Genomic DNA, 12,965 nt, shown 5'->3' with positions numbered 1-12,965 from the left:
AAGAGTAAAATCGAAAGGGCAAGACGTGAAGAGATTGCCAAGGAAATTCGACTAACCTTTGTCAGGAGGCATGAAGAATCTGGGACCCTTGCACTGGCGGCTTTGCATAAAACCGGCTTGGCCATAGGGTGTCAGCATCAGCGCTGCAACTTTGGCTACTGATCGGCAGATGTGGAACTGCGACTTAGTCCGCGGAACGGGCGTTGGCTGGCTGCAGAAAGGTGTATGACGCTGCTTTGGCTGGCTGTGGTGCGGAGAAGATGGCGTTGCTTGGGCTATCTAGGTCAATGGCGCTGGAAGGGTGGATGGCGCTGCTTTGGAAAGATGAATGGGGTTGGTTTGGCCGCGGACTGATGACTGGCTTGGGACGCAGGCTGTTGGCGCCGACTAATTTGAAATATTCTTAACATTTGAAAGACTTTCATTTATATGATATCAGAGAGTTGGGTTTTGTTATTGGCACTTTATATCATTATGATTCTTAAAATCGGTAATCTAGTTTTAATGATTCAATTAGGTTGTAATTCTATAAGCTAAGCAAGTTTAGTACTTGGGGCGTCGCACAACTAATGCAAAATTGACAGAAAAAACCGAAGCTCCAGGACTTTTGAACACATTGCAAAGACATTAATTAAATTAGTTATGCATTCGAAGAGACTATGAGAAGATACTTAACTACATGAAGGGTCCTCGATCCAAGTAACTTAAAATGGGAGTTTATGGCCATTATGAAGTATGCTGCTCAAATTATAGTTGATTGCACATATTTTGGGGGTTGGGAGCTTAGCTGAATCAATTCTCCAACAAGGAAACCATCAGAAGATAATTAACTACATGGACGGTCCTCCAAGTAACATAAAATGGGAGTATATGGCCATTTAGAAGCAGGCTACTCAAATTATAGCTGAGTGCCATATTTTCCGGGTTTTAGTTCATCTATCGAATAAGTCAAAAGAAGAAAGAGGTTTTTATAATCAACAACGTTGGAGCTCAAATTTCCTTGTTTTCTTAATTACCATTTAAAATAATTGATGATTTTCCGGTGTCATTACAAAACTCTACCGCAAATGTATGTTCTAAGGTTAAGTTTTATGGAGGAGGAAACCTCAATCTGTACAATGCCGCCATGTAAGCTATACCAAGTGGTTAAATATTACGTTGGAGAGAGAATTTTGATATAATTTAGAAGAAAAAAAAAGTAGAATTCCTCGACTTTAAAGTCAGTTATATTTTAGAGAATAATTGATAAGGCCAACATCATCCCACGCTTTTTTTTTTTATCCGTAAAGAGAGATAGCCTAATGGGAAAAAGGAAAGGAACACGCACAGTGCACTCCCTAGTCCCTAGTATATACAGTACCTGCTTCCGTTCCGTCTCCAAACCGGGTTTTACCATAATAAATTCTATGTTATATTATCCCCGAAAAAGAAACGACCCTTCAATATGTGTAAGCGCCCACAGAGATTACCAACTTATCAATCTACTTGGTTAGCCAATACCCAAGCTTCAAATTTGATTTCTTCAATTTCGGATATCCGTAAACCGCAAGAGAAGAAAGTACCAACCTTACAAATTGACATAAATAAAATAACATTAAAAAGACGCGGAAGATTGAATTGACTTTATCAAAATTTACTTGCGTTTTAGGAATGGACTTTCTATTGGGCTATGACCAGTGCCATAGTCTAGTTTTGGTCCAAGTCTAAATAGAGACTAGAGAGAGAGAAGATATCTTTAACAAGAATTCGTTTGTGTGGGTCTTTGTTTTTCTTTCTTTATCCTCCTTTTCCGTTGAGGATGATCATCTATATTCTAATATGTAATGTACTGCTCCTGAAACTGATTAATCTTTGAGCCGAAAATTGTGGGTAAAGAAAATTGTTTCCGACGATCTTCAGAGAAAAGATTGGATGAAATTAAGCATTTGGACTCTGTTAGAATCTTAGAAGAAAGAAAAAGTGATTATATTTCTGTTTAAAAGTTTAATTGTCGTACGCATTCAGAATATAGAAAAACCAAAAACAAAATCAACTTGTACTAATTGATTTCGAGGAAACACAACGAATCCAATTGTATGACTTTTTATTAAGTAAGGGATTTCTTAAATCGTGGTTAAAGATTTTATTTTTTCTTCTGAATATTAGATTGAAGAACAGTGAAGTAAAGCAACAGAAATTTAAAAAATTTATTTACTTGTAATCAAGGATTTGACGAGGACTTTTCATTGCAGTTTCTGTTGATATTTTTTTTTACCCACCCAGAAGATGAAAATGAAAGAAAAGAGAGAGATAATGGTGAATAAAACTTTAGAGAGTTGATTCTTTCCTTAAAATTAGCTGTCTTAAACGTCTAATTTTAGAATTTTTGTGGACCGATTTCTTCTCTTCTCCTCTCCTTTTTAAAGCAAAAGAAAACCCCATTTCTCTCTCTGACTCTCTCTTCATTTTCATTCCTCTCTGTTTCAGTGTTGTGTTTTGTTGGTAAACAAGGGAGGGGGAAAACAAAGCAACCCTCACCTCTTTTTCTCTCGGACCCACTTCTTCTTCTTCATCCTCCTCATCCTCCTCCTCTGTTTTCTCTGTTCTTTTGTTGGCGAACAGGGGGAAACAGAGGAACACCCCATTCTCCTCTTTTCTCTCTTTTTCTAGTACAGATTAAAAAAGAAAAAGAAGAAAAATGGTTTATGAAAAAGGAGCAACACAATCTAATCTTGAATGTTTTCTTGATTGTACTACTCCTGTCATTCCATCACAGTTTCTTCCAAAGGTATATATAGTTTCATTTTTTATGTTTTATTTGAGAAAATTTGTGGGGTTTAATTTAAATTCTTGTATTGAAATTTTGTAATCGTAGACTGCTATGAGGAATCTAAATCAACTTTGGCATCCGTGGGAGAGAGAAAGAATTGAGTATTTCACATTAGGAGATCTTTGGAGCTGTTATGATGAATGGAGTGCTTATGGTGCTGGAACTCCGATTGTACTAAACAATGATGAAACTGTTGTTCAATACTACGTTCCTTACCTCTCAGCAATTCAAATTTTCACAACTAATACAATGTTATCAAGTTTCAGGTAAGTTTATCAATCGAATTCCCATCTCCCTTTCATATTATCTGGTGCAGTTTTTCAAATCGTAGTAAAATACTAGTACTTGATCAATTCAGGTTTTTAGCCTTTCTCACGATTCATCTTAGAATTGACCTATCTTTGGTTATCTTGAACTTCAAATAGTGTGTCCATTTTCAGAGCATGAAATAGCTTCTAAGTTCTAATAGTAAGAATTCCCTTTCACTCAGTACTTCTTTATCAGCCCCATCACCATTAATTACAAGCACGAAATTTAGTTTACATGATCCGCAAGTTTTCGATATTCTCGTGATGGTTGCATCTATCTATTGCCCTTTAGCATGGTCTTCGACTTTTATTAGCTAGTGTATCAAAAAAGAAGGTGAAAAGAACATAATATTGTAGTCTTTTTAATTTCATGTATATGAAGTTATATAGAAATTATTATGTTTCATTGCCATATACATACAACTACAAAGAATACAGAACTTGATGGTAAAGATGTTCCTGTGTTTGGTGGTGGTGGTGTTTTATAGGGAAGAGGCAGAGTCTGGTGATTCAGAGACAAGGGATTCGTTTAGCGATTCTTTTAGTGATGAGAGTGAGAGTGAAAAACTATGGAGATGGGATGGTAATTCTTCAGAAGATTGTGGATTCGAACAAGAAAATTTATGCCACCTAAATGACAGATTGGGTTCTCTTTATTTTCAGTACTTTGAGAGATCACCTCCTTACGGAAGAGTTCCTCTTATGGACAAGGTAATTACTGTTGTTGTTAGATGAATTTTTTCGATACATTTTCCAGGACATTAAACTTGACTTGTGCAGTTCCTTATGCTAGTACTAGGCGCGACTTTCTTTTGGATTAGTAAATTTAGTGGGTTTATATCATTTTCCGTAATGTATTAGATACGGCTATTATATGGATTAGTTAGAATCCATTAACATCCTTTCGAGTTTGCAACGTCTAAAATCTTGCTTGGAATTTAGCAAAAATAGAAAAATTTTGACCTTAATAGAGTATTTCTTCTTTTCTTCCAGTTCTCTTCTACGACATTTTGAACACGCATCCTTCGAAGTTCTAACATCTGATCAACAACTCAGTTTCTTGCTCCGTTTTTTTTATTTCAGATCAGCGGATTGTCCAGGCGGTTTCCCGGGTTAATGAGTTTAAAAAGTGTTGATCTTTCACCAGCTAGCTGGATGGCCGTTGCTTGGTAAAATCCATATTATTATTAGTACAACTGAAGAAAGTTTTTCAACTTTTGTCTTGGTTTAATGGGGATATGTAATGTGTTGGATTGGTATGTAGGTATCCAATATATCATATCCCAACAGGAAGAACAGTGAAGGATTTGTCAGCTTGTTTCCTTACTTATCACACCCTATCTTCATCTTTCCAAGGTACATCATAATCTTCTTCCATTTTAAGTCTCCACCCATTAGCGTAATGGCACTCTCTTCTTTTTTTTCATTATCTCCTTTCACTATATTCCACTTGACACACACGCACTAAGAATGTTAGTGACTGATCATCAAATCATATATGAATTAAAAATGGATTCGTATGGATATAGATGTGGGGCATGAAGAAGAAGAAGAAGAAGAGGAGACGAGTGGAATAATGGAAAGAAAGAAAAAGGAAGTGAAAGGTGTGGAACTCCCACCATTTGGGTTAGCCACTTACAAGATGCAACAAGGGAATCTATGGTTTTCGGGGGAGAACGGTCGGGACCAAGAGAGGTTTATGTCGCTAATGAGTGCAGCGGATTCGTGGCTAAAGCAGCTTAGGGTCCAACACCATGACTTCAATTATTTCACTGGAATGATTCGGCATTAGCTAGATGATCAAGATGGTGAATGAATTTGCTGATTCCCTCCCACAAAAGTAACCCCAACAGGAAAAGAGGACTTTCTTTTTTCTCCAGAAATTCTCTCCTTTTTTTCCAAACCGCATATACATACATAACTAACAAACAAAAGTAGAAAGAACCAAACAAGTTTTTTTGTATTGCTCTTCTTCTCCTTTTGTCTTGAGAGGATTAAGTTGGTTTGTGTGTGGCTGGCAGTATTGTATCTTTGTCACGTTAGGCTTTTGTTGTTGGGTTCTTAAACATAGCCGGCCGGTGCTGAGTTGAGTTGATTTGAGCCTTTGAGGGATATGATAGGGAGCGGACTTGTCTGAAGAACATGGTCCCTGACTCCATGGAGAACCTAGAATTTGATGGGAGAGAGATTAGGGGACGAGGGATATGAAACGGAATGCTCATGCAGTGTGCTTTCAAGACGATAATTGTATATGGGTGGTGTAATTTTATCCAAAAACTGAACATATTTTACATAACGTTTAAAATCAAGTTGTTTCATTATTTATAGCTCAAAACAGAAGTACATTATTTGGGGACCAACTTGAATTCCACAGCTAATGGTTTTCTAGATATCTAGGACACGAAAATTAATGTAAGAATTGGTATTAGTTGGCTGGTTGAAGTTGGTTTACTTAACGGCCGGTCAACTCCTTCCACCAAGGATAAGTCTTATAGGAGTGCTTTGTATCCATAAGGTTGGGTGATCTATTATATTTATATAAAAGAAATAAAGGTGATGTAATATAACTTGAATATGAAAGGCTAGAAGAAGGAGAATTATTATCCATTAGAAATAAGTTACAATTTCCTATGGACATTATTTTATAAGATTTGCATCAAATAAAATTTCAGAGTCCAAACGACAACTGTTGCACTTGTGTCATAATATTGTTTCTAGAAGTGGTATCGATTGACAAACTATTGTGTTTTATTTTTTTGATTCTGGTATTGTTCAGCAATATCAATGCGATCTTCAGGTTTTCAACATTTAACAATACCTAGTGTTAGTTATCGTTGTCTCCCTAAAAACCTTGTCAAGTAACAGAAACCTAGTGGGAGAAACTATTCTCGATTGAAACCTTTCGAAGTAAAATATGTCGACATCATATTTATTGGATCCCCCTCGATATCGGCGTCTCCCCCTGATTCCATTCAGAAGAGTTCCAGACAATTCCTTTAGATTATAAGTAATGACTTAGTCATGTCTCCCCAAATTACTTTCGTGGAAGGAAAGAATATTATTCCTTCATGATCAACAACTTTTGCATTGCACTTCCTTTACCAGTCATTTTTATGTCTTTGGAGGGATAAAACAAATGCATGTCAATTGTTCCTTTTAAGGATATGATTACATTGATTATACTATTCCAATGATGTTGCATCGGCAATGAGCTATATCTAGCTAAAAAAATCACTAAGAATGAGATATTATACCAAGTGCATTATGTTAAGTACAACAATGCGTCTATTGCACTTAAATACGAGAATTTCATCTCCCTACACATTTTGGTCATCTTCATTTAGACAGAATAGTCATTTTCTTACATTTTAACCTCGACTAATCATGGGAGTTCTTGCATGATGCATGTTCTTAATAAGTTTCCTGACAACTTTGGATATATGCAAACTAGTAGAATAATATACCATAAGCTCGGTGTTCGATCGATCTTTCCCAAGATTTACATCACAAATTATAATTTCAAGGAGCATGTAAAATATCTTATTTCACTAAGAGTACATAACATGGCCATACCATCGACATAGATAGCTACATTTCCAAATAAGGAACTTTCTTTGTGAGTACACATAGCAAAATACTTTACTCGTTTATATCTTCTCAATCAAATAGTCACTTAGACGAGTATACCAAATCTTCCTGATTGTTTGAATTCATAAGTGAACATTCCAATCTAATTGCAAACACACTTCGTGGTTTAGAGTCATTTGATTTGAGAGACAAAAGGCTATCAGACATTATTGTAAATATGTTTATTCCTTAATCCTTATAGAGGTAAATAATAATCAACCACCCACAAATGTTGCATTTCAAGTCCTTTGAGGACTTCCAATCTAACTAAGTAGAAGACCATCATAACGTTCATTACAAGAGAGAAAACTATTTCAGAGTTTTATGAGAAAAATCATGCCACAAAGCGAAACTTTATACTTTAAGACTTCATTATTCTCACTGTGCTTTATGACAAATAATCATGTATGTCCCATAGGCTTTACACTTTCTTGGTTAGCACTATCACACCATATATTTGTCAAAGAACCAAGTTTTACCAGGATTGTGTAGGCCAAATATGTTCTTGGTTAAAACTAAACAATAAGGAGCATGGTTCGATCTCATCATGCGTTGTTTCCTTGAGAAACTGTATATGAAAATAATAATCATTAATGTTATCGCATGATCTTTCCGTTTACTCGTGTGCATTCTCATTATCTATTGGGATCGATTTTGTCATTCTCTAGAATCTTTAAACTTAGGAGAATCCTTTAGTATTGATTCATGGATATAATCAGAGACAATCGAAGAAGATTTCATTAATGATGTAAATTAGGTTATGTTTTTCTCACATACTTCTTTTCTAAGTGAGGATTGATCGAACCATTTGGCCTATCCATCTTGTTTTATGGAGTCACGGCATCAACTACACTTCCACCAACAAGTGTAGCTGCAACACCTTATTTTTATGGTGCACATCCCTTACTGAGGATTCCTTACCTTACAGGTAGATTTGTAGCTGGTATATGTAATCTTGTCACTTTAGCAATATTAATGCACATTCTAAAAATCGACAATTCTTTTTTCACTTCACAGTTACTTTTGTGTAGCACAAGAACCAATATGAGACAGACTGGGAATGCACCACAACTATTAATGTCATTCGCTAAGAAAATCAAGAAGTTAAGAGATTGCCTGCAAAAGGTTCCAAAATGCGGATAATTATTTGGAATTCATATCCAACATAACTACTTAACCATTTTGATGAATGACTATAGTACGATGTGGTGTCGTAATAACACATATATAGCACAACAAAAAATACGTAAGAATACAAATGACATGCTTATATCCAACTACCGGTGTGCACAAATAGTTGACTAATTTTGGGGTCTAAAACAAATAAGTGAAGATGCGTATAATATTGAATATCCTACAAGCAATTATAGGAAGGTTGACATGCATAACATATGCCTTAAACACCATCTATAATCTTTGGTCGTAGCCTCTGTCATACCATGTGGTATATGGGATTCTCTATATGGATCCTATTAAACATGCAATAATCATCAAGTTATTTTGATTTAAACTTTCTAGCATTAACAAGGGTGGTGAGCCTTATGTTGTATAATATGTGCTAGGATTTTTTTTCAAAAGCACATCATTTCCTGTGAAAAATAACTAATTCAACCCTTTGAATCATCCACGAGAGCCATAAATCACTTGAATGGTTTGGATTCTGCATAGATATGTTTACAAACATCAAATGTTTTTCTTTCGAAAGCATAGTTGTTTACCATTTTCATCTTAGGATGGTATCAATCCTTTTTACTAAAGAAAGACTTTGTAAAATGAGTGACATGCTTTATTACTTTAAAAGCATAAAGGGAAGGTAGGTGGTGCATCTAGTAATTTTTAAAGCGTTGATTATGAGAGATGTCATCATTTTGCATTGTTTCAATCTTTGTACTTCACATTTTCTTGTTCACTCAAAAATAAAGGGATCTCCATTTGAGTTCTTTCAAAACTGAACAACATGTCACAACCAAATTGTTTTTATCGTTATGTCAAAACCTAAATGAGTCGATCCCCAAATTTCGGTGACGATATGGATTCAATTATCCAAATACTAGTGACTTACAGTTCGCTAGACTAATTATGTCATTATTTTCACATTCATTGTAGGTGTTGATAGTGGTTTTAGGATCAGGAGTAAAACCGTAAAACCTCACGTATAGCATGACGTCACCGGTGACACTAACACATTTATTAGAGCATTTAACGCGCTTACACAAAAATTACCGGGGTACCTTTTTAACGCTAAATTCGGGTTTCGATACACTAAACCCTAATTCCCGCACCACCGTGCCAGCAGCATGTCAGCCGCACCACCGTGCCAGCAGCGTGCCAGACATGCCAGCCGCACCACCGTGCCAGCAGCATGCCACACATGCCAGCCGCACCACCGTTCCAGCAGCATGCCAGACATGCCAGCCACGTCTCCACACCAAGGTATGCCAACCATGCCACATGTGCAAAACACACATACCACGCAATCTTCGCGCGCCAAGACATGCCAACCATGCCACATGTGCCAAACGCACATACCACGCACTCTTTGCACGCCAAAGGCATACCATGCCAGCCGTACAACCAAAATCTAACCTTGGCCATACTGCCACCCCTTCCGAATTCTTTCTGGTTTTGCTGTAGGGCCGTTTTAGCCCCCTAAACAAGCTCAAAACCTAAATATTCTCGGTAGAGGAGATGGAGAATTCTGTTTCGTGTCCGATAAAGGGGTGGACCGACAAAATCCGAATCCGTACGCGGATTCTACAGCGTTTCTAGTAAAGGGCGCTAATTAGGGTTTCAGCGTGTCAAACCCTAAACCGCAAGCGCTTCCCTTGCAAGCGTTTCCCTTCCAAAGCGCTTCCCTTCCAAGCCGCCACACGCGCTGTTGGCACATGCCAAGAAACGCTTGCAACCTAGCATGCCAAGCGGTGCAAACCTAGGGCCAAGCCGCCACACGCTCCATTGGCACATACCAAGCAACGCTTGCGACCTAGCATGCCAAGCCGTGCAAGCCTAAAGCCAAGCCGCCACACGCGCCATTGGCACATACCAAGCGACGCTTGCGACCTACCATGCCAAGCCGTGCAAACCTAGGGCCAAGCCGCCACACGCGCCATTGGCATATGCCAAGCTACGCTTGCGACCTAGCATGCCAATACGTGCAAACCTAGGGCCAAGCAACCACACGCGCTATTGGCACATGCCAAGCCACACTTGCAACCTAGCATGCGGAGACGTGCAAACCTAGTGCCAAGCCGCCACACGCGCCATTGGCACATGCCAAGCGACGCTTGCGACCTAGCATGCAGAGCCGTGCAAACCTAGGGCCAAGCCTCCACACGCGCCATTGGCACATGCCAAAAGACGCTTGCGACCTAGCATGCCAAGCCGTGAAAACCTAGGGCCAAGCAGCCACACGCGCAATTGGCACATGCCAAGCGACGCTTGCGACCTAGCATGCCAAGCTGTGCAAACCTAGGGCCAATCCGCCACACGCGCCATTGGCACATGACAAGCGACCCTTGCAACCAAGCATGCCAAGCCGTGCAAACCTAGTTCCAAGCCGCCACACGCACCATTGGAACATGCCAAGCGACCCTTGCAACCTAGCATGCCAAGCCGTGCAAACCTAGGGCCAAAGCCGCTACGCGCGCCATTGGCACATGCCATGCAACACTTGCATTTTGGCATTACCACTTGCACCTGATGTGCAACCTACAACCAAGGCATTCCGCACAATCCATTGGCACATGCCATGCAACCCTTGCACTTTGGCATGCCGCGCCTACATCAAAGTCCACGATTTCTCTTAAGATGCAAAATCTCGACCGTCGAAGGTCGCCACATGGTTCATATTCCAAACGCAACGTACAAACCACCCCTAGAGATGAGGAGGGTCGATATGTACGGAATTTATATATCATCTATGAAAATTACCTTCTTTTTTCCCTCGACTTTGTTCGTGAGTATATTAAGGCCACGGATGAGGTACATGGAGATGGGAATTTTGGTTATCAGGTCTTTTTGTATCAACTTGTACCATTTGAAGACGAGAAAGATTGGGGTTGTGAACAAGTTGACTATGTAAGACAAAAATGTTTATTGGAACTACGTGGTTTCCGAGATTATTACATACCAATGATGATATTTGAAAGAGACGAGTCCGAGACGGTGTTAAACGAAAGCTTTGTCGCATGGGAACGACGGTTATACGGCAATAAATCTTTGACGAGTATTGGATGTTCATGCCAATAAACGGCCAACTACTTTCCAACGCATTCAAATGCATTGTTCATTATATCTCAAATTCATTGAGTTTCATATTTGCACCAACAAGAATATTGTTTGACGAAGAATTGGATAAAACAAGAAGAGTGGTGATTGGTTACGTGCACGGAAACCATTTAATCGGCCTCTAATTGAGTGAAGGATGCCCATTACCTCCATTATTCGATTGTAACTAAATGTCCAAGTCTTGGTATAATAGATTCGAGGAAAGTTTTGAATTTTGGAAGGCACTACTAATGTCGAGGAATAATGCCTCATTAGTATTTATGAGCGATGATGAGGATGAATACATGTTCGTGAAGGGTGGTGAAAATATTTTGAATGGCTCACTAGGAATAAAAGATTTTATGTAGAAGTCATAATAGGGTGATATGTATTTTGGTATTTTGTCTAGATGTGACAATATTATATGTATTTTGAAGAAATCGCAATATGAATGAAGTATTTTGTTGAATTCGTTTTTTCTTGATAAAATTTTGGAACAAAAGACTATTTACGGCTCGGTTCGTGTCCTTAATAACCTAGCCGCAACTCTAAATGCAACAATATTTTGGGGATAAAACTTATTACGAATGGGTTTTTCCCTGTACGAACCCAGCCGCAATTAAAGCTGGGATCACAATGTTGATCTTAAAAGCTTGTTTCATTACTAAGCCCATATTACAATCCATTAAAATATTCAAACCAATACATTGATATATGAAATTACAACCCGTTAAATCACATGACATTACATAGAAATTTCATTACAAAAGGACTAATAATCGGGTTTACGAGTGCGATAGAAGTCCTTCATGATGTTGAAATGAGGTAAGTATTGGAAATTTTGACCTTTTCCACTTTCTCCTTTCCTGAATATAGCACACTCTAAAACTTCAGAATCAGTTTCAACTTTAAGTCGTATTTGACCAATAATACGAACTAATGTCATAAATTCTTTAACTTGATTCCTTATATCTCCGTACCGACAATACAACTTAATTCCATCACGGTTATAAGGGTTGCCGATTTCAGAACAAAAGTTTTCATAAATGGTTCTCCAATATCTTGTACTCACAAAACCACCTTGACGTCGTTCTTCTCCAATAATAAAATTATCTGGTCCCAACAAGGCTTGGATAAGTTAAATATTAACTCGATAAATTAATAACTTCGAAAAAAAATAAATAAATTTTTTTGGTCCAACGCTATTAATTTATCGAAGTTTTACTGTAGGGACAAAAAAACAAAAAAAAACTCACCAACGAATGTACTTACGGATAGTTACGAGACCTCGAAAACCTAACCATAAGTCTGGCAATTTAATAAAATTGAAGTTTATCAGGCTTACGGTTGGGTTGGTGTGCTCAGAGACCAAACTGTAAGTCTGCAAAATTGAGCAACTTGATCAGCATCAGACTTACGGTTGGGTTAGTCTGCTCAGGGTCCAAACCGTAAGTCTAATGAGATTATTGGTCAGAATTGCGGTTGGTTTGTTCTTATACTAACCCAACCGTAAATCTTCCTGAGTATCTATCCTAACTTTGTGTTTTACTTGAAAATTAGCAACATAAATTCAATTTTTAAGACTTCTTTCATTCATTCTACCTAATATTGAGCCAAATTTGTCCATTCACTCAAACATAAATTAAATGATATGAATGCATTAGACATTAAAGAAAAAGAATCCTTGAAGATTTACGGTTGGGTTTGAACTTTCCAAAACCCAACTGTAATTTTGGTTGCTGGTTTATTTTTGAGTTACGGTTTGGTTCATGGGCATGAAAGCCCAACCGTAAATGTTCCAGTGTACTGTTTTTTCCATGTTGCTGGTATACCTTTGCATATATTTTTCATGGTTTGATGGATTCTAACTTGAAAATTCAGCTAATATAATCCAAATATAAAACTTGTTCATTAATTCTAAGTTAAAATTCATAAAAAACCACACAAAATACCAT

The 12,965-nt window shown here is 37.9% G+C and overlaps 1 protein-coding gene across 1 annotated transcript; it reads left to right on the top strand.

Moving 5' to 3' along the window:
- Positions 1-2,436: 2,436 nt before the first annotated feature.
- On the top strand, positions 2,437-5,690 carry LOC113318542. The gene is made up of 6 exons (XM_026566710.1): positions 2,437-2,767; positions 2,855-3,075; positions 3,606-3,828; positions 4,201-4,286; positions 4,382-4,473; positions 4,647-5,690. The coding sequence occupies exons 1-6, from the start codon at positions 2,678-2,680 to the stop codon at positions 4,907-4,909; spliced, it is 975 nt and encodes a 324-aa protein (XP_026422495.1). The 5' UTR covers positions 2,437-2,677; the 3' UTR covers positions 4,910-5,690.
- The last annotated feature ends 7,275 nt before the right edge of the window (positions 5,691-12,965 follow it).

This window comes from Papaver somniferum, chromosome 10 (genome assembly GCF_003573695.1).
Source record: "Papaver somniferum cultivar HN1 chromosome 10, ASM357369v1, whole genome shotgun sequence".
Classification (NCBI taxonomy): Eukaryota; Viridiplantae; Streptophyta; class Magnoliopsida; order Ranunculales; family Papaveraceae; genus Papaver; species Papaver somniferum.
Note: the sequence above shows the minus strand (reverse complement) of the source record. Positions and strands in the feature narration are given on the sequence as shown.